The 27,074-nt window shown below is 43.1% G+C and overlaps 1 protein-coding gene and 1 long non-coding RNA gene across 2 annotated transcripts in view; one reads left to right on the top strand and one right to left on the bottom strand.

Annotated features, from left to right (window-relative positions):
* The window catches only part of TXNDC5 (thioredoxin domain containing 5), a 40,774-nt gene extending 21,449 nt beyond the window's left edge, over window positions 1-19,325 (bottom strand). Inside the window, exons 1-4 of the mRNA XM_074944905.1 lie at window positions 19,090-19,325; window positions 8,770-8,919; window positions 4,992-5,097; window positions 2,187-2,283 (exon numbers count right to left, since the gene is read on the bottom strand). Of these exons, the coding sequence (XP_074801006.1) occupies window positions 2,187-2,283; window positions 4,992-5,097; window positions 8,770-8,919; window positions 19,090-19,310 (574 nt within the window). The 5' untranslated portion in view covers window positions 19,311-19,325. The remainder of the gene's footprint in view (window positions 1-2,186; window positions 2,284-4,991; window positions 5,098-8,769; window positions 8,920-19,089) is intronic.
* A 725-nt stretch (window positions 19,326-20,050) lies between these two features.
* On the top strand, window positions 20,051-25,789 carry LOC141982635 (uncharacterized). The gene is made up of 4 exons (XR_012638163.1): window positions 20,051-21,157; window positions 21,586-21,683; window positions 25,035-25,107; window positions 25,483-25,789. It is a non-coding gene; the product is annotated as an uncharacterized LOC141982635 (long non-coding RNA).
* Window positions 25,790-27,074: the final 1,285 nt, after the last annotated feature.

Raw genomic sequence — 27,074 nt, 5'->3', positions numbered from 1 at the left:
GAGCGTGCTAAAATCTTTGAAGATTCCATCCTCACTGATCATATCGCAGCTCTTACATGTGACTGGACTCCGCATACATCATCCACTGAGCATGCTCTAGCACAGGGCAATGGCGCACAGAATAAACTTTCCCTATAATGACTGCTCTGGGCCAGGGTAGTGGCAGGCACTAGAACTGAAAGCTGGAAACCTGCCTTTCCTGTGGTCCCAATGACTCAACCCTGCTGGCACCTAACCAGTGTAGGAAAGGAAGCCTTCTGATTTGAATGCAGATTGGACAAAAACTGGACCAGGGAGGAGGGAAAGGAGTAGACTTGCACAAAGAGTCTGGAAAGAGTGGCACGGGGGGGTGGGGGGTGTGGCGGAGGGCACGGTGTTATGACTGGAAGCTGGAGGGGAGACTGAGACCAGCTGGGCAAGGAGACAGGGAGCCAGTAAGGGAAACGTGGGGTGGAGACCCTGGGAGCTGGTGAGGGAAACTGGAGACGGGGGAGACTGGGAACTACTTGGCTAGGCAAGGGAACACTGAGATGGGATGAGGGCTGTGGTGCGTGGGGAGAGCTGGGGCTTGCTGAACCAAGATACTGAGACAAAAAGCCAGGAATGAAATAGAGAGAGAGAGAGACTGGAGGGGGAGCCTAGGAAGGGAGAGTGGAACTCAGAGCTAACTGAAGGGGAGGGGGCCAAGGAGAGACAGACTGGACAAAAAGCTGGGAGGTGGGACTGCTTAAGCAAGAAGAAGGGGGGACACTGGGAACCTGACAGCAAATAGAGAGAAGGGAAACTAGGACTGATTAGGCAAGGAGAATGAGACTGGAATGAGAAGCAGAGGCTACGTAGGGAAGAATGGAATTGGCATAAGAAGCCTGAGCTGGGGAGAGACAGGAGTGGGGTAGGAGACTAGACCAGATTAGAGGAGACGGGGAAGAAGAGGTCAAGCTTGCCAGAAATGGGCAAAAGAGTCTGTGCCCACTAGAGAACTTTCCCCTTCAGGGCCAAGAATGGAACCCAAGATCCCTGAGTCTCACTATTCCTCTGTGGTCAGCCAATATCTGTGAAACCCACTGGCAAAGAGCATGTCTCATCCCCTTTTAACGCTGGGCCACATATAAGATGACAATCTACTACTGCTATCAGTTACTCTGTTATCTCAAGTTGCAGGAGTCTGTGTGGTGGATCTAAATATTACAACTCTACCAACGAACCATGTGAGTGTCAATATAATCCCATGATGGAATTTCTGTTTTTTTCAGTTTGCTTTTTTTAAATCCTAGGAAATTATACACACAAAACCTATTAAAAGAATGTTAAGGTGCAAAGTCAACCACTAAAAAAATCAGAAAATCGCAGAACTAAGGTTGCCAGTGCAACCTTAATTCACCCCTCATGTGTGTAGGCATTATGATACAGTTTTAATTACTTGATCACATACTATTTTTCCACAGAATGCTTGTCTCAGTCAATGCACAGGATATACTTGCTCTAGGGATGAATTAGGGTTGTGGAGTAAAAGAGGCTGCTGTCTGCAGGACCTCTGCTTCATTCATAGCAGAAGCTGAAATATATATATACTGTGTAGAATATGTACAGATAAATTAATGCTTGTGAAGCACTCAGATACTATAGTGATGAGCACCATACAAGAGCCCATAAGGAAATAAATAACTGTATTTCCATAGAAGAGTTTGAATAACACACAGTAAATAAAGCCTAGACTCTCACACTGAACCATGAGCATAAAACGAAATAGTGCAGGGTGGCTCATTAATTGAGCACTGTCCATCCTGTGTACTAAATGAAGATGGGATCCTGTGGGGGGAAAAAATGGTATGCAATCACGTAATTGAAGACTATCGTAATGTATACGCAACTAGGGGATGAATTTAAGATTGCTTGTGCAACCTTAATACTGTGATTTCCTAACTTTTGAGTGTTTGACTTCACAACCCTAATGTCTTTAATATATTTATTGCGTGTAATATGTAATAACACTGATTTTTTTTTTGTAAGTTGTCTTTCCACTTGTTACGGATTTTTGGGTAAGAAGATGGGAGAAAAATACTTCTAAAGACTAACCCACCATTTCTCTAATATGCCTCACAAGATCAAGCAAATATTGCAGGCTTCTCACTAATTAGATCTAAATATTTGTACCAATCACAGCTGCAAGAAAATAATTCAATTACCTTCTGCTATATGCATCTTGAAATTGGCTGCTGAGAGATCATGCATTCCCTGTTTAGGTTCCGGAAGTTTTGGTGGTTGCAGATCAGATTCTTGCTCCTATTAAAAAGAAACAAAGTAATTACTATTTCTGTCTTATGCAAAAGATGTACACTAAATGAACTGTCTATCTTACATAGTGGGCCATGTATAATGCTTCCATGTGGCAGTGTAAATGAAGACAATCCCCATTTGTCAATTTTCCAATTCCCCAAAATATTTCCTACTCCATCTTTATTCTGTATCAAGGTCTGTGTCAAGTGGACACTAATAAGCAGTTATTTGTAACTGACATTATATTATACAGAAAGCAACTATCTCAGTTACTGGTCAAACTGCATCTGGTCTTTCCTCCTGGTGATCCACCATCCTGGTCTCTTCAAGTGTACCTTCCTTTCCCCTCAAACTTCCAACAGTCACCTGACCTGGGGGAGAACCACGGGATTCTCCCTCTCTCAAATTGGGCCCTGGCTGCAGTTCCCAGTATATCAAATGTGATTACCTCAGCAGGTCTGACTTGGGCTCAGACCCTGCAGTTCTGTTCCCTTCCGGGCACAATAAGAGTGGCAGTCAGCTTCTTTAAAGCAAAGTATTATTTATACAGAACCAAAAGCATATTGTTTTTAAGATATGTTTTCTCTGATAAGCCAGCCTATACATATGCCTGTTTTCCCCTAAGGCTTACCATTACCTGGATATGAGAAGGTCCATCTCCTTCAGACTCCTGCACAGAGACTGCCTTTCACTTGTCTCTCTGTCAGAGCTCACCTACAATCGACTCTCAACCCCCTCTTCTCCTGAAAAGTCCCTTTTAACTGTTTGCTGTACTTTTGCTCTGTAGCTCCCAGTCTGGCAAGAAAGGAGGGTCACTTCAGACTGGACCCTGGAAGTATGCCATATAGTCTTGTAATTCCCATCCCAAGTGTCTGGATGTAGGTTGCTCATTTGGACATCCATTGCACTGCCTTTCTGTTTGTTCTTCCCACAGTCCCTTATTAAGCTACATCAACAACTAGCTTAATACAGGAAAGATTTACAATTGAATATACAATAATTCCCCCTTGAGTGACCAGATCACATACAGCCCTTATAAAACTGTAACATCTCAATCTTCTTAGATTATTACACAATAGCTCCTACACTATTTACAAAACACTACTACTAGGGCTACATGTTTGTCATGGCAGGACAAAAAGTCACAATGTGATTTTCCCATTTGTCTGTGACTAATTTGTGTATCCAGGACCCACCCCGCTATGGAGGCTCCTGTCCCACGTGGCTAGGCCTGGCTCTCTGCACCAGGCATTGCAACCAGATGTATGGATCACAACACCACTCAGGTTTGACTCCCTACGTCATGACGGGGACAGACCAAACATGAATGGAACTGCAACCATGCCCACGTGGTCACAACACACAGAGCAGAGAGTTAGGCCCAGCCCCAAAGGAGCTGCCATTGCCCATGCCTGAGGTGAGTGCAGGCTTCCTCTCAACCCTGGGACCTAGTCCCACAGGATACAGGAGCTGCCTGTGCCTGGGATGAGAGTGCAGGGCAGGCCTTCTCTCCAGCCCCAACCTTACCCCTCACTCCTTTGACCTTGTCTCTGTACCAGGTTGGGATTAGGGTTGTGGTACAGGGGCAAAGGGTGCAGATGTGGGTAGTCACTTGTCAGGGCTTCTTTTTAATTAAAAAAAAAACAAAAAAAAAAATCACAGAGCAGTCACCAAACAAGTGACTTTTCACTAAGATTACCATGACTTTTTGATTTTTAAAAAAATGCAGTGACAAATCTGCAGCCCTAATTATCAGATATCAGGCCCACTCCTGTCACAGAAACCACATGTGCCATCACACAAGTTTATGAGGTCTTTCAGCTATCTGTAAATTACAAGCTATTCAAGACTCCACTTTGAGAACTCTTTCCCAGTCCCACACAACCAGCAATATTAGAAAAGGAGCAAACTAGAATTTAGTCATCTTATAACTAAATTGCAATAGTCACAAACATTAAGTCAGTCACTTAACAGAAAAAAGACTATTTTCTAGGAACTAGATCAGAGCTGGAAAAAACATTACTAGAAACTACACTGCTAAAACTTCTTTGCATTTGACGTTTCAATTTTTAAAAGATACATTAATATGGATCTTGTTTAAGCATAACTGTGTATTTTAATCCACTGAGCTCAGCAATCATTGTGGCTTTGTCTTGACTAGGAAAAGTAGTTAAGTTTACACCAGGATCATCTAATATGCCAGATGAGCCAGACCTAAACTCAAGCTTTTTCCTTGCGTAGATATAGGGTAGCACTTTGTAACTTGATTTTGCTGGTTGAGTTGTAGCCTTAACTAAACTACAGCATGACCAGCTAATAATTGTTGCCCTGCATCTTCATTAGGAAAAAGGTTATTTATGCTGGACTTACCTAGCGTGTATTAGCTAAACCACTTTTCCTAGTCAAGACAAAATAATTGTGGCTTATACTTGTCAACTGAACGTGTACCAGGAAATCCCATCTTAAATGTCAAGAGGCTAATATTTCCTTGAAATAAGATTATGAATTTTGGTTTTAAATACAGGAAACAAAGGGCAAGTCAAAGGATGCCAGTTTTAATTATGGGTTTGACTGCTATTTGGCCATTGTTCCAGTTTATCATCATCCAATTTTTATTCTTACGAGGTTTTCCTCGTGGAAAGCAAAACCTAACCCCTATAGTGGCAAGAAATCAGTCTGACTCTGGAAGAAGGGAATATTTCCTGTTCACTTACAGCTGGTTCCTCATTTAGTGTCTGCAACATCCAGCTTTCCAGCGCCTGGAAGTCTCTAGGACCCTGGTATTTCACAGGTTCTTGGCCTGGTTTAAGCAGCTTTAGGCTGAAACATTAAAACAGTACAAAGAGGTAAGGCAAAACTTTTCAAATAGATACAAACAAGAAACATTATCTGGAAATAAATGAACTTTTTTCTGATATCATAACTGAGCTCAGAGCATACTCAGTCCTCAAGCCTATCACTAAAATCACACATTCCTTTGATTTCCATGATGCAGAACTGGGCCCTGTAACTAACCAGAACTCTGTTCTTCTCCTTTAAACTTAGTACAGATAGAAATACCATATTTTGCGTTAACATTCCAAGATGTCCTTAATTAACATGCAATGGTGAATAAAATGCTAGAAAGAATAATTCAGAGGTTAATCCCTGTTTATGCTTGTGAATCCTATTTTTCAGTTTGCCAAAAAAGCATCAGTTAATTTCTTTCAGTATGCACAAAAACAAAAAATTTATTTTCCAGGAATTTATCTTCACTTTTTTGTTCCATGCCAAATATGAATGTCCTTGATCAGATGCCACTTCTCATGCTGTATTAAACTAATTAAAAGTAGCTTAAAGTAGATGAATAAGGTGAGAAAAATAGGTGGATAGTTGCAAAGACAGTCTTTCTGATTATATAAATACATACTTGCTGTAAAATCTGTTTAACAAAATACCTAAATCTTTTCCCACTAAATATATGTCTAACTTAAAATTGGAAATCATATTTGTTTAAATACTGGAATTTTAAAGGGATACCATCAAATTGAGATGGTCTTTTTATTTAAATTTATTTTATTTTTAAAGAGTGAGTTAAAATTCATTTCAGTTACTACATCTGCCCTTGACTTCCCTTGCTAATTTTTGTGGTTTTACAACCACATTTTTCTAAATGTTTCTCTCCTGTTTTTTCTATTCAGTGCCCTTGCAACGTAAAAAAATTACTATGCAAAAGTGTTTTCAAAAGCACAATGCATAAAAATTAAAATAAGAAAAAAATCTTCCCTTTATTGCTTTTACAATAGTAGGTTAAAAAACATTCAGAAAGGTGTGTGGTTTTTAAGTTGATATTGTCCCTTTAAGAAGTCAACAAAAAATAAAGAAAAGAATTATGAAATCTGAATTGCTTATCATCTCTCCCTTTCATACATCTTCTGATAACAGTCTGGAGTAGAACCTAACAGAAATCAAGAAGTTAGCTTAAATGATCCTATAGGCATAGTAGCATCTCTATTATTTTATTAAGATGAGGTTCAGTTTTCCCCCCCAACTTAGATCTGTATATCCAATTTCTTTGTTTTGTATGAAAACAACAGCATATCTTCCTCCCCAACTGTACAGTATACAACCAATACGTAAAAGCGGCAAAGAGTCCTGTGGCACCTTATAGACTAACAGACGTATTGGAGCATAAGCTTTCGTGGGTGAATACTCACTTCGTCGGATGCATGTAGTGGAAATTTCCAGAGGCAGGTATAAATATGCAAGCAATATACCTGCCTCTGGAAATTTCCATTACATGCATCCGACGAAGTGGGTATTCACCCACGAAAGCTTATGCTCCAATACGTCTGTTAGTCTATAAGGTGCCACAGGACTCTCTGCCGCTTTTACAGATCCAGACTAACGCGGCTACCCCTCTGATACTTGAAACCAATATGTAAAGACTGAATGTCCTGAGGATTTTCAACTAAATCTGTTACTCAGTTGAAGATAAAATTAATTTTAAATTCAGACCTTTAAAAATTTCAGCATGTGACCCTGTGGAGAATGAGGGAGATACCTGTATTACAGGTATTTGTATGGTTTCAGAGTAGCAGCCGTGTTAGTCTATATCCACAAAAAGAAAAGGAGTACTTGTGGCACCTTAGAGACTAACAAATCTATTTGAGCATAAGCTTTCGTGAGCTACAGCTCACTTCATAGCTTATGCTCAAATAAATTTGTTAGTCTCTAAGGTGCCACAGGTATTTGTCTTGTCCCGCCAGTCTCTATCACATACATTTTATTAGATTCATATGTCAAAGCTAGCTAAGACCTGATTCAGCTTTGTGCCAACTACTATTAGGCTTTGCCCTATTGCCCCACTATTTCCAAAGTTACAATAAATTTGGAACTGTATTAATATTTGCTGCAATTCCTACCCCTAATTAAAATGCTCTGCCAGTGAGGTGGAAATGACAAACTTCATTCAGAAAGAGGAAATACTCAATTGTTAAAAGCCACTGATAAGGTGTAAGGTCTATATTAATATGAACTACAAAAACAGTAAACTATTTTTAACCTCTACTGGTCCATCTTCATAAATATCAATATTTGTGCAACTGAATAGGCAGAGTAGTGAATTGTTATTATTTTCCACCTCTTGAGAAAGGGTCAAAATACTAACTTCAGGTTTGACCATAAGCTTTTGGGGTCTCTATGGGTACGTCTACATAGCAAAAAAAAAAACCCCTGCAGCAGTATGTTTCAAAGCCTGGGTCAACTGCCTCAGGATTACATTGCAGGGCTAAAAATAGCAGTGTAGAAGTTTGGGCTCAGGCTGGAGCTTGGGCTCTGAAACCCAGCAAGTGGGGAGGGCTCAGAGCCCAGGATTCATCCCAAGCATGTACACTGACATTTTTAGCCCTGCAACACAAGCCCAAGTCAGTTGACCCAGACTGTGAAACTTGCTGCCATAGGTTTTAGGGTTTTTTTTTGGCTGTGTAGACGTACCCTACCATTGTAGGACATTTATTCACAAAGCTACACAATTGACAATCTGCTAAAGAGAGGTCCAGCACTAGGCTAGCAGGAGTGCTGGAATTTGGACTGATGTACTTTAAGCAAAGGCTTGCTTATCTGGTAGAAATTCCAGCTCACATTCTTTTCCTGCAGCTCAGAGGCAAGATGCGAGCCTTCTCACCAAGACCTTACTCTGGCCCTTACTGGTGGAACCCGCTCACCCTCATCTATCATAATAGGAAAGGTTTAAAAGATAACAGAATCATAGACTATCAGGGTTGGAAGGGACCTCAGGAGGTCATCTAGTCCAACCCCCAGCTCAAGGCGGGACCAATCCCCAGTTTTTGTCCCAGATCCCTAAATGGCCCCCTCAAGGATTGAACTCACAACCCTGGGTTTAGCAGGCCAATGCTCAAACCACTGAGCTATCCCCCCCATATGTTTAGTACTCGAGTTCATGAGCAGCTGCTAAGTTTGTCAAGCCCTGCTAAAGTAAAACCATGTAGAGAAACTTGCACAGCGCCAGCATCCATATGTGCCTAGCTTTAGATGGTGTTATTAATCTATCAGTTTTATGAGCACCAAATTCACACAAAAGTTTGAGAGACCATTTATACACACTACATTGGTTGTGCTGTACACAGTTAGACAACTGAAATTATTTTAAAGTAGTTAAAATAGTCCTGAACTACTAGTACTTTACTGCTATATGTTATGTTACTCTCTCACAGACTTGTTCTCTTGGGGTGGGGGAGAAAGGGGAAGGCCTATTCTGAACTTTGTTTAAACACAGCCATCTTCCAAGCTGTAAGATGGTGTCTAAAAAAAGAGACATTATAGATCATCTTGTCTTGGTAACATGATGAGAGCTCAAATTTATCTTCTAAAGACTGAAGAGCTATAAAGGAAACGACCAAAAATCATAACTTAGAAGTTGGTCTCAACAAATTGGCAGAGGACTGTGGAAAACATACAAAATAATAGAAGCACACATCCTTTTGTACTTACGTGGGGTATCCTCTGATTCCAAATTCAGAGCAGAGTGGAAGATCTATAGTGCAATCCACTTTTACAACATAGACTGATGGATTTTCCATGTTGTTGTATTTGTCTCCCAGATCATTCCAAGTTGGTTGCAGACGTTGACAGTGTCCACACCTACAACAGGATGAGCAAAAGATAAAATAAATTTCAGAAATAAGGTCGCTGTTCTGATTTGTATGCATGCTCTATACTTAACAAATATGTGTTTAAATATAAATATAAAGACTAGATATGAATGAATCTATGGAAAAAGTTTATATACACGTAGGTGGGATCTGATATACTTGAAAGATGATAGAGAAATGAAAAATCAGAAACCTCTTCCATATAAAAGAAGAATGAGTTAAGCAACAGTTAATACTGTAAAGTTGCCTTTTATTGTAGAAGACTAACCCTGTAAGCAGTTTTGGCACAAAATTCACCAAAAAATCTAAAACACAGCCCTGACTGTTAGAGAAGTACTTTTGTAATACAAAGTCTAGCCAGGTTCATTGTAAAAGACTATTAAATTAATGAGGATACTGAAAAGAGAGCACTCAGCTTCTCAACTTTCCAAGAGAAAGTTTCATAAGAGGATGCCTGGCGTTCTTTATGCTTTTACATTTGGAAGCACCATGTTTTTAAGTGTCTGGTAAGGAGATAATGGTTTGTACTCTTTTTATAAGGTCACTTGTGTTTCCGTTTAACATCAGAATTGTGACTCATGAGACCCATGGAATACCTAAGTCAGTGAAGTAGAACAGTTCTGTTTCAAAGTCCTGAAGAGATGCTAATCTTAATATGTTATAACCAGGAACAACTGCTTTTGCATAGTGATATCCTATGAGTCTCAAAATATTCAACATATGCACACAAAGTGGACTTAAAACAGGTTTCAGAACAAATAATTGCTATTTTGCTTCCCTCTTAAAGGAACAGTTAATTATTCAAGTAATCTTTCCTACTGCTTGGCATCCCATAACATACTAATTCAAATTTAAAGTGTTACAAATGTTCAGCCAATCAAGAGATTTATTAGTTCTTGAAAACATCATTCTAATTCCCCCAAAACTGAAAATCAGACGTCATACTATTGGCAAATACAAACTGGTGTTGTCAAAGACACTAACACCATAAATATGGTAAAACTATTTAAAAGAGCCAAAGCCAACTTCTCTTGAATGGCCGTTCTTGCTGTTCCTGATTTTTACAGGCATTATGAAAAATGTTGTTAGATTAATTAAAATATCCTCAACTTTGTTTGCTCTTGACAAGTCCTTCAAAGTCTACTTTTTAATGCAACAATTAACACAACAATAAGGAAGTTTGCAGGAAGTTGCCTCTTACTCCCTACAGAACTCCCATTTAAAAAACAATCCCATGTACAAGAAAGCAAGATTTTAAGACCGTTTTCAAACTAGTCTCATGTAATCAGACTTGGCATATATACTGGTGCATATGAGAGTTTTACATTTTAAATATTTTTCCTTCCTTTCAGTTTACAGTGCACCGTGCCCGCTTCATAAAGTTCTGTTATAAAAAACTGATTCAAACCTAGGCTCTCCAATACACTACTAAAAAATCCTCCTACAATTACATATTCTGAAACATTGCTTGTGATGGCTAAATGGCATGGTGAGGTAGTTTTCAAGATTTTCACCTCTGGATACCTGTTTTCACCTCTTGACTAAGTTGGGTCTCAAGCAAAAATCAGGAAAGAAGAGAGAAAAGTGTCTCATCCTAGTCTAGTTGACATTTGTAGCAAAAATCACGAAGCCGCCACCACCACAGTAGCTGGGATGATTAGAAGTTGATGAGAGGACCTCAGGCAGGACTAGAAAGTATGAGGTAGTTAGTGAATCTGTTCAGTTGCACCGAATAGCACCAGGAGTCATTTACATTGTGTTTTTCTCTGACTGGTACTTAATAAGACCTTTATTTTCATGAACCAAATGAACACCTGGCTTTTGAAGAAATGATACAATCTCTTTTTACTGCAAAGCATAGTAGATAATCCAGAATTTAACAAGGTTAAAGAAGTCTAACCAGCCTCTATGCAAACCTCAAAGTTCAAATTACCTTTGCCTACATAAAAAAAACGAGGAGTCCTTGGGGCACCTTAGAGACTAACAAATTTATTTGGGCATAAGCTTTTGTGGGCTAGAACCAGTGGTGAGCTAGAGCTGGTTCCCACCGGTTGTTAAATTTAGAAGCCCTTTTGGCCGTCGCCTGCTTCTCAGCCCTCCCAGACTTCCTGCCGAACAGCTGATTTGCTGGAAGCCAGGGGAGGGGGCGGAGAAGCAGAGTGGGGCGGCGCGTTCAGGGGCGGAGGCGAGTTGGGGCCGGGCGCGGGGCAGGGAGCTGCTGGTGGGTGCTCTGCACCCACCAAATTTTCCCCACTGGATGCTTCCTGGGAGCTGCCCCGGGTAAGCACCACTGGGACTCCCCACCTCGCCCTCCGGCAGGTCCCTCTGGCTCTTAGGGGTGGGGTGGGCACCCACTACGGTGGCCCACGAGACCCTCCTGCCCGGTTTTGGGGACAGTCAGGGGACAGGGGAGGGGGGTGGATGGGGCAGAGGTCCTGGGGCGGGGGGCGTGTCAAGGAACGCCGGAGGTTGGATGGGGCAGGAGTCCTGGGGGGCAGGGGTGGGCAACGACCCCCTCGTGGGGTGAGGAGGGAACCAGTTGTTAAGATTTTGGCATCTCATCACTGACTAGAACCCACTTCATCGGAAGCCCACGAAAGCTTATGCCCAAATAAATTTGTTAGTCTCTAAGGTGCCACAAGGGCTCCTTGTTGTTTTTGCTGATACAGACTAACACGGCTACCACTCTGAATCCTTTGCCTACATGTTACATTTAAAGCTACTGAAGAAATTTTGGTTGTGTGCATTTCAGCCAGAAGGCAGAAATCTTATTGAACATCAAGGTACAAGACCAACACTGCACAATTAAAGAAAACGCCATAATCAATAAATCTAGTCAGGGTGGATTTGATTTAAATCAACTGATTTAAATAATGATTTAAATCACTAGTCAGGAAGATTCGATTTAATCATGGTTTTCTATATAAAAGTACATTCTTGTTGGTTGTTATAACCTTAATACATATTCTTCACAACTCAGAGATAGAAGTAGGTTTCATTTTTAGAAGGTACACACTAAACATTTTTAAACAGTGATTTATTTTGAAAAAACTTTTCAGGTGAGTTTTACAGCTATATCAGAAAATGAATGATTGTTTGGTTATTTCATTTACCAAAGATAATTGAAGCAAATATTTATGAAGTCATTGGGAGGTGAACTATCTCCAATTCAACAGGTTAATCATTAATATTTGGAGGATTTTCTTGCTATGCTATATTAGGAGAAGAACATCACCAGATAGACATTTAAATTGTTTTATTTAACTATTTTACTTAACAACGTTAAGTGTTCTGGGTTTTTTTCTTCAACAGCAAACACATAATATTTTAACAAAATAAGCATATGTCCCTCGCGTCTCACATTTATCTCCAGACTTCTTCTCCTTGTCCAGATCTATTCTGCCAGCAACAACCTTCTATTAGTTGAACTTTTTGAAACTTTTCACTTTTAGAGAGAGGTAAGGGATTGACTCTGTGTACACAAATTTGCAGAGGGACAATAGAGTTGAGGTCTATTATTTCTCACCTCTATATATTTATTTATTTAAAACATTTTTGCTGTTAACAAGCATGTTACTTCTGGAGACACAAATCCATAGTTTGAGAACTGCAAAACTAAGCATCTCTGATGGTATCTTCTAGACTGAGCCTCTTTGGGTAGATAGAAAGATTAACTAAATCTATACAGAAGCCTGTGGAACCCCATAAGATTGGGTCACTAATCCATGAACTACTGGAACTCATTTACAAAACTTTTCTTAAACATTACATGAATATACTGTCTCATACTATAGAATTAGAATTTATAATTCCTATTCCATGCGGAGATATCTTTGAGCTATAATGTATCTTAATTAAATCAATCTTTAGATAGGTTTATTCCTCAAAAAGCAGTTTATCAAAAAAATCTGATTTTTTAAAAACAATCATTGATTTTTATCCACGCTGAATCTACTTAATTCAGACTTAAATATAAACATAAGTGTCTATGTATATAACAGGCAACCAAAGCTATGTCTACACTACTGCAATAGGTCGACCTAAGCTACGCAACTCCAGCTACATGAATAATGTAGCTGGAGTCGACGTACCTTAGGTCGAGTTACCGCAGGGTCTACACTGCTTGGGGGGAGACGGGGGGCTGACAGGCGAAACTCTCCCGTCGACTTACCTTACTCTTCTCATTGGGGGTAGAGTACAGGGGTCGACTGGAGAGCGATCTGTTGTCGATTTGGCGAGTCTTCACTAGACACGCTAAATCAACCACTGGCGGATCGATCTCAGAGCATGGATCCTGACTGTAGTGTAGATGTAGCCCAAGAAACTAACTTTTTTGTCGGACTAAAGTTAGGAAGTTATAGTGGCTGTGTAGTCATCAAGACCCAGAAGTAGAATGTAATCCAAAATTTATTTTAAATAATTACTCTTTACTGCAGAGAGACTGTTGTATCTCCATAGTTAAAACTGTATGTAACAAGGCTTCAATTAGAAGGCTAATTCTGGACTCAACTATAAAGTAATCCAAAAAAGGTCTGACACTTCAAATGTCATATGAGGTTTGGTAATTAAGGAAGAATTTGAGTATGGAAATGTAGCAAAGGTATCCCAAAAACTTTAGTTCTCTATTGTGCTTTCCCATTCTGTAAGGCAGTGGCTCTCAATCTTTCTAGACTACTCTACTTCTTTCAGGAGTCTGATTTGTCTTGTACCCCCAGGTTTCACCTCACTTAAAATCTACTTGCTTACAAACTCAGACATAAATATACAGAAGTGTCACAGCACACTATTACTGAAAAATTGCTTACTGTAACATTTTTACCATAATTATAAAATAAATCAATTGGAACATAAATATTGTACTTGAATTTCAGAGTATAGTATATAGAACAGTATAAACAAATCACTGTATGAAATTTTAGTTTGTACGGACTTCACTAATGCTTTTATGTAGCCTATTGTAAAAATTAGGCAAATATCTAGATGAGTTGATTTACCTCTAAAAGACCTTGGTGTAGCCCTGGTTGAGAACCACTGCTGTAATGCATTGATTCAACACTGGCTTATGTTGTTTTTTAGTGATGTACTACTCCCTTAGGACTTCATCTAGTAAGGATCAATCAGGTAGGTTCAAGAATTTGTAAAACTGCGGAGTATGACAGGATAACTTTTCTGCAGCTATGAAGTTTATACTGAATGGGGTTGGTGGCTGAGTTTGTACACACATTGTGGTTTCTTGACTATTACTGAGAAGGTTGGTTAGATTAAGGACACGCTTTTGGTGGTCTGAAGAAGAGTAAGTAATATGATATTGGCATACCTAGCTCTTTGGGGGAGGAAGAGAATTTGCTAGTAAAGATGACACTTGCATAGTGGATGCCTAGTTCATTTATCAGCACTTTAAGTGTAAGATAGTATTGTGACAGTACTAGTGGTGTATGGCTCAATGTTGAAAGTGCAAGGCATACAAGTGATAAGCCTATCTTATGAATGAGTGGAAGGTATATACAGATATAAGGACAGAGCTGATACTGTGTGAGGTACCTAAACCTTGCATTTCCATAATTCTAAATGTTTGGGACTTGGAAAAAACAAACACAAAACCCCCCTACTTTTAATGTCTTTATTCCTAAATGCTCTCCCCTTCAAAGTTACTTCAAAATTTCAATTTGTATAAAGGAAGGAGAAAGCAATGCTCAACTCTGAGTCAGTAAACCAAAATTAACCACACAGTAGCTGTTCATACACACTGACAATCCAGTACAAGAAAGTAACTTTATAGAGTTGGTTGATAAACTGAGGGCCCAAATTTACATCCACCTCTTTCCTGCTCTTCTCCAAATGTTACTGATTTTTTGACTGCTGCAGACTCTGGTTTTTTGACTGCTGCATCCTCATTGTGACATGGAGTAGTGGTATCTCACTGATGGATTTTAATCATTCTTTGGCCAGATATTCCCATGAATTCTGAAATGCTTTTAGCACAGGTTGTAATATGAAGAAGCAATATAGGTCCAGTCAGAAAAGTCCACAAATTCAAGAAAGCTTATCCTGATCAGTCTCACGTATTATATGGTCATATGCGTCTGTCATTTTCATGCTGCATTACTGAGCACTGTGCTCTTAGTGCTATCGCTGAAGATCGCCCAGAAGTGTCAACTGGTATAGATTGCTGCTGTTCACCTCCTATGTGGGCGGGGATGCTATGAGCATGATTGTTACTCTCAATGCTCTGCAATGACTTGCCACTTGTTTACAAATGTAAATCAAAGTCCTAGTTATGATCTATAAGCCATTAAGAAGTCTGGCTACTTGAAAAACTGCCCTTTCCCATATCACTGGAGGAGGGTAGGTTGACAGCAACTGAAATGCTTCCGCTCTATGTTCCTAAGTGTGATTTTTTAAGACCCACATCACAACACTCTCAGTCCAAGGTCTGAATGTAGAATGCACTTCCTCATCTGGCTCACTAGAGCCAAGATTTGGTGACCTCGGGAGAACAGTGAAAAATATCTGCTCAAGCTTTTGGCTAACATTTGTATAAGTTGTTCAGGAGAGGGTCACTGAAATCACAAACAATAAGCCAAGAAGGCAGCAGTTTGGCAGTGAAATTATGTGTTTTTTTAATTGTTGATTTTAAAGCTGAGGCACTCAGATGCAATGGCAATGTGTACCATAAGATAATATGTATAAACAAATATTCTAATATCAAGACATCACATTACACAGATGTTCCTCAATTCTCTGATTTTGCTGACTTGGTCTGATTTTGCTGACTTGGTCTGATTTTGAACATTTAGTTGACCTGATAAATAATGACAGGTTTCAGAGTAACAGCCGTGTTAGTCTGTATTTGCAAAAAGAAAAGGAGTACTTGTGGCACCTTAGAGACTAACCAATTTATTTGAGCATAAGCTTTCGTGAGCTACAGCTCACTTCATCGGATGCATGATAAATAATGTCAATTGACTGCTGCTTATCTGATCATGATAAAATATTGTCAAATATCCCAGCAAGAATGCCCTGATGTAGACAGCAGCCTACCTTTTGGATTTCACCGTAGTGCCATCTGTTAACACATCTACTTAAGTGTCTTGATCACCCACTTTTGTATATGCTAATCCCACTTGTTGGGAAAAAGGTTAACTAAATGAAAGTGGAACATCTTGATTGACAGGAATCTTCTAGAACAAAGATCATATGTATGCGTATCTCTACTTGTATACCAGACCATCAATGCACATGGTGGTTTACAAAGCAAAACACACAAGTTAAAAGACACAGTTCTTGCCCTGAAAAAACTTACAATCTAACCGGACTAGACAAATATACAGAAATTAACTCAGACGGGAGTGGGGGAGGGAGAGGAAGGCACACAAACATTAAACCTCCTCCCCCAAAACAAAAAGAAAAGATGTCTAGCCATTAAACTTCTTCCTTAATATCACAGCTATTAAAGCCCCCCCAAATCCCTCTCTCTCAAAAAAAGCAAACAAACAATCTACACTGAATGCCGATGTAAATAAACCCCCACTCCTCGACTCTTAACAAAAAGCCTCTTCATAATGCATCCCTCAAACACACAGACATCCCCACGTGGTTCACATTTTTCTGAGTTATGTAACTCAGGTAAGTAACTTGTATTTTGTAATTAGGTGTAAGTATCTATCTATCTACGGCTAATCCTATTGGAGACCATAATGCCTTACTCTGTTTTGTGACTGCTGTTACTGTTCTAATAAATCAGTGGTTTGACCATTTTTGACAATATTTGACCAGTCAACTGACCACCCTTAATTGAGTGTGGGGACAAATATTATTTCCCCACAACTCCTCTTTGGGATCTCCCTGAAAGGAACGTGCCAACCAGGTAAAAGCAAATTCATTACCACTGCTAGGTCTTACAGGTGGGTCAGCGGCACTCTGATCAAATGGCTGCTGATAGATCTTGTACAGGGGGCTCGCATCCTAAGAGATCATAAAACAGTCTCAGGGGTTGAGACCAGCCTGCCCTTTCCATATTGCTAAACTGAAAGAGGATTGCAGTATGCAAAATCTGAGAAACTTGAAAACCAGTATCAAGAGGCACAACCTGACCAGGAGATAGACACCTACTGCTCTAAGGAGACCACCAAGATGAATGCTATTTTCAGGTTATCTCCAGGTCAAAAGGCTCACTAATTAAGTAAAGTACTGAAACCCTGTAGAGAGCTATGAAATGGCAAATGTTAGAAACAAAACAGAGTCCAAAGTTTACAAGCTTTAATCTGTAGGATAAACTCACTCACTGAAAATTTCACTGTATCTATTATTTCTGTAATTGGCAGGTTTCTCCATACATGTTTGCCAACATGTCTATGTAAATATTTGGATGTAGGGGATGGCACAAGACCATATCTCATGTGAATTAATTGCGTGGTTAGTCAAGTAGAAAGCCATTTGATCTGGAAAAGATCAATAACTCCAGACACAAAAAAGCATTTTTAAAATGGAGGTCATGAGATAAGGCTGCCTATAATTATTATTTTGACTTCTACCTCCAAAGACTCCATAACAGAGTTCAGACATCCACTGCACTATCAAAAAATTCCATCCTTTTACCCCCAGTTATGAGGCTATCATGATCCACTGCATGTAGGAGGAGTTAAGACTAAGCTCTAGCTCAAACATAGACGCCCACAATTCTGCAATGAATTCCATACACACAGGCCACGACACTTAAGAGGAGAGCCAATGAATTCAATCGGGCTTGTATGGATCTCATTGCAGAACCAGAGCTATAACATGTCATATACTAAAACTGGTGCCAGAGGACCTCTCAATTAAGTAACTAGTAAGCCAAATACAAATACCCAACAGGACTAACATGAAATACAGATGCGTCCCACTGAAGGTATTCATAAGCAACAGATAACATTTATTACTTATATAACCCTTCGTATTTTCAGAGTTCTGCTCAAACATTAATACTCCCCAAGGTATGTGGAAGGTATTATCCCTATTTTTCAGATGAGTAAAAAGAGACAGATTAAGGGCCAGTTTTTTCAGAGATGCTGACCACCCACAACTCCAAACAGAGTCAAGGGGAACTGTGGTTGCTCATCCCTAACTGACTTGTCCAATGTGTCACAGTGGTAAATTTGGGATTAGAATTTAGGAGTTCATGATACCAAAAAAGTGCTCTGGAACATGATGCATTTCTTAAGAACCACACACAAAACACATGCCATTTACTTCGTTCATATTCATGGAGAAAGGAGGAAACAGAAAACCCACAGAATCATTAGAAGTCAGTTTTGAAAAACTTCATTTAGAAGCTCAGTCAGCAGCTGTCAAATCTATCAGCATGGTTTTTACTATTACATTAATCAGTAAAAGGAGTGAGGCTCCATCAGCCCCCTTTCAAAAGTGATTCAAGGAAACAGAATAACAGATGGATCTCAGAGCACACAAAAAGGGTTATTACACGGTCCTCTTAGGGCCTGTCTCCACGAGGATGGGAGGTGATTTTTTAAAAACGTGTTAGCCAACCTTAGTAACAGACTTTACTAATAGCTAAGCCAAGTGCAGAGGAAGGATGGTCCAGGGGCCGGTGTTAACCCGGACGTCAGAAAACCCAGATTCGATTCCTTTTTCTTCCACAGGCTTCCAGTGAGACCTTGGATAAGTCACTTCGCACGCGGGCGCTCTGGCTGAGCATTCAGAGAGCCCCACCGGGCCCGCTCTGCGGGTGAACTCCCCCTTGTGCAGACCCCGCGCCTGACCTGCCCGTGACTCGGCTCCCCCATCCGTGCCATGGGGACAGTGACACGCCCCGACCTGGCGGGGCGGCGGCTGAGAACGGGCACATTTAGGGCTAGGACCTGTTGCCGGGGCAGGCCACGTAGGCACCGCGGGGGCGGGTCGTGCCGTGGCCTCCAGGCAGCACCGGGCCCGGCTCCCCTCGGGCTCCGCGCGCGCGGGCCTGCGGCTCCCTCTGGCTGCAGCCCCCGCCCGTCCCGGCTCGCAGGGGGCCGGGGGGCTAAGGGGAGGCGAGCTGCGTCTCCTGGGCTCCGCGCCAGGCCCTGCCCCAAACCCGCCCGCGTGACCCCCGAGGAGCCGCCCCCAGCGGCCGCTGCCACGTCACCAGGGAAACGCGCCGCCGCGCGCCCGGCCCGGTTACCAGGGGGCGAAGAACATGACGAAGTGCGGGGCGCTCTGGGCGGCGTGGCGCAGCATCTCGGCGTTGTAACGGTGCCGCGCGTGCGGATCCGGCTCCGGCTCGGGCTCCAGCTCCGCGTCGCCCCGCGCCGGGGCCGCGCACAGGAGGCCTCCGAGCAGCAGCAGCAGCAGCCGCGCCGGGCCGGGCCGGGGGGAGGCGCCGCGGCACAGAGCAGCGGCCATGGCGGAGCGCGAGAGACAGACAGAAGCCGGGCCACGTCCGCCGACCGCCTCTCTCCGTGCCGGCGCCAGCCCCCGCCCCCTGCCCAGCGTCTTCCGGCCCCGCCTCCCCGGGGTCAAAGGGCACCGGGAGGGGGAACTCAGAGGACGAGAGAGTCGCCCCCATTACCCCTCCTCCACTCACTCTCCACCACCGCCTGTAGCCGCCTCCCCCACCTCCTCTCTATGCACTTCCCAGACACCCTCCCTACCTGTACCTGGGACCTACCTCAGCCCCGAGCTCGTTCTGCCTCACTGCACCCTCGCTCCTGCCCCTCGCTGTGTCTAAACCCTCCCCAGCCCACCCCGCACCCGCTGCTGCTGCCCACCCACGTCCCCCCTACTCCTTCCTTACGCCCTTCCCTCTCAGACTGCAAACTCTCTGTTAGAGCCATGGTCCAGTCAGGCCATAAACCTGGTGGGGTTGAAGCGGATGTGCGTTCCTGGTGATCACTTTTGGAATCATCTAACAGACCTTTTACATGAGCAAATAAGATGACGCAAAGACACCCACCTATCCACACACACACACTGCACCAGGAGTGTAAATCTAGAAATTCTGCTAAGTCACATAACTTTAAAAAAAGTTTCTTTGTGGAAATCCATGAAGAAAAGGTACATGACCCTTAGCACATCCTTAGTTAACAATGGGAATGAAGACAAGTAACAGATGCCTAGTAAGTGGAGAAAACCAGCTTTAGATCTTTGCCTCTGAAAGAAACCTCTGAAGTGCTCGGGTTCCTTTTCATAATGGTGTGTCCAGTGACATGGGGACCAGATACACTTATAGCCATTTAGCCCATAGGATTTTGGCCTATGTGCTCTTTTCTGCTTATGTAATACAGTATAGGGAGGCGATAGGAGGACACTAGTAATATGGATTGGTGCTGTGTATGACAACACAGCCAACAGCAGCAAGTCTCCAAGCCCACCTCAACGTATTCATAGTGTTTATATTGTTCATATTTAACATGTTAAAAATAGCAGTGTAGAAACTGAGGCTCAAGGCTCACTGTTACAGGCTATGTAAGTGTATGGGAAATGGCAGCTAAAGAATAGCATCCCCTACCCTTAGGGCTTTTGTTTTGATTTTCTGCAGTTGCCATATAAGAGCTTTTACTCTACAAAACTCGTGAGGGGTGTTGGGGTAACTCACTCTGCATACCATGTATCCCCCTCCACACAGCAGAATATAAGATATAAAACACATTTAAGATACTGCCCTAAAGAGCCTTAATTCCCCCATCTGTGCTTTCAGAGACCACATACATAAAGGATAGGGACAGCAGGTCAACTTTGAGAGCCATGCTGCCATTATTTGTAAATTACCTGTTTAGATCGCAGAGGAGATCTTTTCATTGGGTCTGAGATTCATGTAGTCCACGTGTGTTTCTGCAGACCTTGGCCAACACAGGTTTTGAAGGTTCCACTCCACAGTGTTGCCATCCTCCATAGCAGACAAGAGAAAGTAAGGGACTCATGGAACTGATAAAAGCAACAGATGTTTGCAAGGTTTCAGAGTAGCAGCCCTGTTAGTCTGTATCCGCAAAAAGAAAAGGAGGACTCGTTGCACCTTAGAGACTAACAAATTTATTTGAGCATAAGCTTTTGTGAGCTACAGCTCACTTTATCGGCTGCAAATAAGTTTTCCGCTCCTGCCAGGTTATCATGGGAGAGGAAGATATAGGCTTTTATGGTGCTCCTCTCGGACTTCAGATACTTTTGTTTCTGAACAGATTGAATTTCAATCATTAGATGATATTTGTACCAGATCAGCCATGACATCTCAAAGAACTGCTGTTACTATATGGGTAAGTAACCTTTCCTCCTTCTTTGTGTATTCCACTTTAGATGACTCCCGAGCAGTGTCCCAATGAAGGTGGATGTTGAGGGGAGGGATTTAGCACAGTTCAGAGAACAGCCACACCAGAGGCAACATTTGCTCTGGAAGCATGCACAAAAGTATAGTGGTGAGGGAAAGCATACACAGACAAACAGGTGGCAGCTTCACAAATACCTGCAATGGGTATATTCTTAAGTGGGGCAACAGGGGTGGATTTTGCCCTAGTGGAATGGGTAGTCACTTTAGCTGGTGCACTCCAGAAGCTTTGTCACACCCCAAAAATACACCCTGAGACCCATTTCAATAGTCTTTGGGTGGAAATAGGGGCTTCCTTCATTCTGTCTGCAAAGGAAACTGAGTCTAGGAGCGGTTCTGAAGATCTCTTTTCACATTCAGGAGTGTGAAGACTGGCTTCTTCTCTTGAAGTGTGAGATTTGGGGTAGAAGACTGGCAACTGAATATCCTGGTTGATGTGGAAGTCCAGTAAAATCTTGGTAAGGAAGCAAGGATGGGGACGTAGAGTCACCTTGTCCCAGTAAAATACTCTGTAGGATGGGTCTGTCTCAAATGCTTCCAACTCCCCTGCCCTTCTAGACAAAGGGACAGCTATGAGGAAAGTGGGTTTTGAAAGATAAATGGACTTGAGGGGTATTTTCTTCAATGCTTTGAGAACTCGATTAAGGTCCTAAGGTGTAGTAGGCTCTCTAATTTGAGGAAAATGGTGGTCAAGCCCTTACTGAGTCTTGAAGTTGTAGGGTGTGCGAATACTGAAAGCCCCTGAACTGGTAGATCAAATGCTGTAATAGCAGTCAGGTGGACTTTGATGGAGCTCAGTGACAAATCCAGGATTTTTAATTCAGCAAGTACTTGAGTATGTCAGTGAGATGCCAGTGTGGACACAAGAACAAATGGATAAACCTGGCCATCAGGAAGTTTAGAGTTGAAATTAGATGAAGGTTTCTAACCAAACAGAGGAGTGAAGTTCTGGAACAGCCTTCCAAGGGGAGCAGAGGGGGCAAAAGACATATCTGGCTTCAAGACTAAGCTTGATAAGTTTATGGAGGGGATAGTACGATGGGGAGGGGACAGTAGCTTAATTTTTGGCAGTTAATTGATCTTTGACTATTAGTGGTGAATATGCCCAATGGCCTGTGATGGGATGTTAGATGGGGTGGGATCTGAGTTACTACAGAGAATTCTTTCCTGGATGTCTGCTGGTGAGTCTTGCCCACATGCTCAGGGGTTAGCTGATCGCCGTATTTGGGGTCGGGAAGGGATTTTTCTCCAGGGCAGATTGGCAGAGGCCCTGGGGGGTTTTTCACTTTCCTCTGCAGCGTGAGGCATGGGTCACTTGCTGGAGGATTCTCTGCACCTTGAAGTCTTTAAACCATGATTTGAGGACTTCAGTAGCTCAGACATAGGTTAGGGGTTTATTACAGGAGGGGGTGGGTGAAATTCTATGGCCTGCATTGTGCAGGAGGTCAGACTAGAACATCATAATGGTTCCTTCTGACCTTACAGTCTATGACTCTAGGTGAGACTCGGCGGCAAATAATGCCTGGCGGGTGCATCAGGACTGGAACTGCTTGCACTTTTGCAGGTAATTCTTTCTTGTGGAGAGTTTCCTGCTATTCAGCAGCACATTCTGTGCTTCAAAACAGCTACTGATTTCTATACCCAAGAGTCATCAAGGAGCCAAGCCTTGAGATATAGCATGGAGAAATGGGCATTGTGGTGTGCGTATTGTGCCCAATTCTTGGGTCAGTAGGTCAGCTGTCAGAGGGAAGTGAAAAGGTAGTCACCAACAGGTGTATCAGGTCCAGGAACTTTACCTGCCTTGGTCAGGGTGATTACCGTTTTCTCTTGTTTTAGTTTATTTAGGACCTTGAGGAGCAAGGGTGTTGGGGGAGAAGCATATGGCAGAGTTCAAGGCCAACTGGTAAGGAAGGTGTCCCCTAATGATTTGTGGTTGTGTCCTCCCATCAATCAAAATCACTGGTATTTCATGTTGGATGGTGTCACAAATAAATCTATCTTTGGGATGTCCCAGGTGAGAATCTTCCGTAGGATAAGATCACTCAACTCCCATTCGAGGTGCTGGAGAAATGTTTGCTATGGTGTTTTGCTGACCAGGTAGATATGCCACTGAGATGTCAATTTGGTGCATTATGCCCCAGTTCCAAAGTTTTATTGCCTCTGTGCACAAGGACCTTACACCTCTTGGTGGTTTATTTAGTACATGGTTTCTCTGTTTATCTCTTGACCCTGACTAAGTGACCCTGAATCTTGGGTAGAAAGTGGTCACATATGTACTGAACTGCTCTGAGCTCAAGTAGATTGATGTGAGGAGCAGACACCTCAGGGGTCCATCTGCCTTGTGCTATGAGGTCCTGGAGGTGAGCTCTCCAGTCTAGTAGGGAGACATCTGTGGTGCTTATCTTTGTGGGGGGTATGAGAGAATGGAACTCCCAGGCAAACCTTGTGGGGATCCCTCTGTGATGGGGCGTCAACCCCAGACTGGCAGAGAAGGGACTAACAGAGCCGTGGGAAGGCTGCTTGGGAAACAGCCAGACTGCGAGGAACAGCCAATTAGGGCCCAGCAGGTCCATATAAAAGGGAGCTGCAGGGAAGAATAGTTCAGTTGCTGCTGGGAGCCCAGGGAGTAAGGATTGTATCCCTGGAGGGCTGAGAGAACTGTAAGCGCCTTGGACAGAGCAGTGGCTGGTTCTTGGGACCGAGCAGCTGAGTGCCCTGAGCTGAGGGCAAAGAAAGTACTGAAGCTGTGGGGAAGTGGCTGAGGGAAATAGAGCAGTATTGACAGAGTTACAGAGGAGCAATAGGAGGCTGCTATTTACAGGGTCCTTGGGTTCGGGCCCAGAGTAGTGGTTGGGCCTGGGACCCCCTCACTCGCCACTAGGGAAGTGGCTGGACTGTTGGACAGAGATACTCTCCCCAGGAAGTGGGGAACCACAGACAGTGACACGGCCGGATGGCTCAGTCAAGACGAGGACCCTGCGGTTCTGGCTGAGAGAGGAGCTGTAGGCGGGAAAAGAGAGAGTGCCAGTGTGCAGACCACAGATGTGGGCGTTGGCCTTGAGCTAATCCCCATCATGACAAGGAGGAGGTGCCAGTCTGGCGATGAGGACTGTACCCTGTGACACCCTCCACCAATTGAGAGAGTTGAGAACTCTGAGCATTGGGCACAGAGAGTGCAGACTGCCATAAGATGTTACAAGAGTACAGGCTGTCACATGGCTCAAAATCTGAAGTCAGGTCCTTCTAATGGTTTGAGGATTCTGCTGTAGTGTGGAGAGGAGGTTGGACATCATGACAAACTTGTCCCTGGGGAAGTATGCCCTGGCAGTTGTGGAGTCCAAGGTGACCCCTATGAAGTTGATGTGTTGGACAGATGTCAAAGATTGCATTGAACCAGAGTCACACAGAGTGGAAATGTGCTAGGGCCTTGTTGCTGCTGACTGTACCTCATGGAGAGAACAACCCTTGAGGAGCCAGTCATCGAGATAGAGGAAGGTGACTTTTCCCATTTGCCACAGATGGGCCATGACAACTGAGATTACCTTTGTGAAGACTCCCACGTCAGTTGGGAGGCCAAAGGGAAGCACTTAGTACTGACAGCGGTCATTGCTGATGATGAACTGGAGGCGATGTCTGTGAGCTGGATGTATTGCTACCTGAAAATATGCATCCTGAAAGTCAAGGCTCACAAACCAGCCTCCTGGATCTAATAATGGTATTATTGCGGTGAGGGTTACCATATTGAACGTCCACGTTTGGATGAATGTGTTCAGTCTTGGTCTCCATCCTCCTTTTTGCTTACGTACCAGGAAGCAGCTGGAGTAGAACCCTTTTCCGACGAAAGAAGGAGGAGCTGGTTGGATCACCCCCAGGAGCAAGAGGGTTTGTACCTCCTGTCTTAGGAGATCTTTGTGAGAAAGCCCCTGAAAAGGGAAGAGGAAGCTGAATGGGGGTTGGAAATTACATGAATGCCATAGCCTGATGTAATATACTCCCAATAAAGCTTGAAATAGGAGAGATCTCCATAGGGTGGGTGGGAGGCAGGGGTGGTGGTGCTGCATCAGATCCCGACAGTGGACTGACTTGTGATCCTCAACAGAAGGGTCAAAAGAAAGGTCAGAAGAAGCTGCTGACTGCAAGGTGATAGCAGATGATGGGACCTTGTTGGGTGGCTCTACAGATCTTTGGAAGGTTTGATACTGGATTAATTGAGAACATTGGGCTATCTGTGACCTCTACTTTTTCTTTTGGTTGCAGGGATGTGGATGCCCAGAGATCAAAGGGTCACTCTAGAATCCTTTACTGTGTGAAGGATTAATCTGTGGCATTGCTGAAGAGCTTAAGTCTTCAAAGGCAAGATCCTCTACTGTATTCTGGATTTCCCTGCAAAGTCCAAAGGAGAATAGCCATGAAGCATAGTGAATAACTATAGTGGATGCCACAGAAAGAAATTAGTTTTTGGCCTCATCCAAAGAGGCTCGCAAAGAGGCTTTGGCAGTCATCTGACATTCAGTGATGAGAGCCTGAAACTGGTCCTTCTGGTCTTGTGGTAAATAAGCAATAAAATGAGAGAACTTGCTGTAGTTTGTGTAGTTGTACTTTGCCACTAGGGTCTGGTGGCCAGCTATCCTGAATTGTAATGCAGCTGAAGAACAGCCTTTGCAGCTGAGAAGGTCCGGGTGCTTCAGTTTCTTGTCATGAGGACTTGATCTGGAGCAATATTGTCTGTCTCTCTCATTTACAACATCAACCACCAGGGAATTTGGGGTGGAATAGGAGAAGAGGTATTCTGAGCCCTTGGTAGGTACACAATATTTATTTTCTGCATTCTTGCAAGTTGGTGGGACAGTGGCTGGCATTTGCCATATTGCCCAGGCTTGTGACAGCAGAGCCTCATTTACAGGTAAGGCTATATTGCTTTGGGAAATCGGTATACAGGATATCTACCAGGGCATGCTGTGGTTCCTGCACCTCTTCCAAGGGCATCTGTAAGGATTTGTTAACCTTCTTCACGAGTCCTTGGAAGACTTTGAAGTCATCCACATAGGACAGGGGAGAGGGTCATAACTGCCTCATCTGGTAAGGAAGAGGACGTATTAGATGGCTCTACCTCTTCCTCCACTCTCAGCTCTTGTTCTTCTAGAGAGTTCTTTTGAGGAAGGGGAGTCCTCCTGGGGCACCAGTGATCATGAGGGTGCCCTCTAGAACAGGTCTTCGTATGGGACCCAAGGTTTCCAGAAGACCCAATGTGGTGAGGCATAAGGGAAGGGTACTCCTGCCATGGAGGTTGTTGGGCCAGTTGTCAACTGGTTCCTGGGGTCTCTTCCTTGGGATTCTTCTCAGGGGAGGGAAGTTCAAACAGAAAGACAGTGGAAAGTTAGACAGAGATCTTTGAGTCTGAAGAGGTGTTATCTTCTGTTTCTAGTGTTGTCAGGGAAGAGGTATTGGTACTGGTGGCAGCATCAGTATCGGTAGTCAAGTTGGGACTGGCAGCTGCATCAGTACTGGCAGCAGGGCCTTCATCTCAGCCACTGCGGGGGTATACTGGTACCAGCAGAAGTGAGTGCCGGGGTCAGGGTTGAAGGTGGTTTCTTCTAGGAGTTCCTGTGTTTGGAGGACTGAGAAGAGTATCAGAGCTGGTTCTGAATGGGGCTGTTTTCTGAGAGACTTTTCAATGCATGAAGCGCTGAAGGTTTTCTTCATAGGTATGGGATCTTGGTAATGGAGGAAGTAGGAGCCTCGGCAGTACCCATACGCAGATACAAGGTCTCCTTTCTCCCTGACTTTTAGGGTTACATTTCCTACCTCTTAGGAACTCTATTGGGGGAATCTAGTTCTTTTCTTCCTAG

This window comes from Natator depressus, chromosome 2 (assembly GCF_965152275.1).
Source record: "Natator depressus isolate rNatDep1 chromosome 2, rNatDep2.hap1, whole genome shotgun sequence".
NCBI classification, from domain to species: Eukaryota; Metazoa; Chordata; order Testudines; family Cheloniidae; genus Natator; species Natator depressus.
The sequence above is the reverse complement of the archived record's forward strand: the minus strand, read 5'-3'. Positions and strand labels throughout refer to the sequence as shown.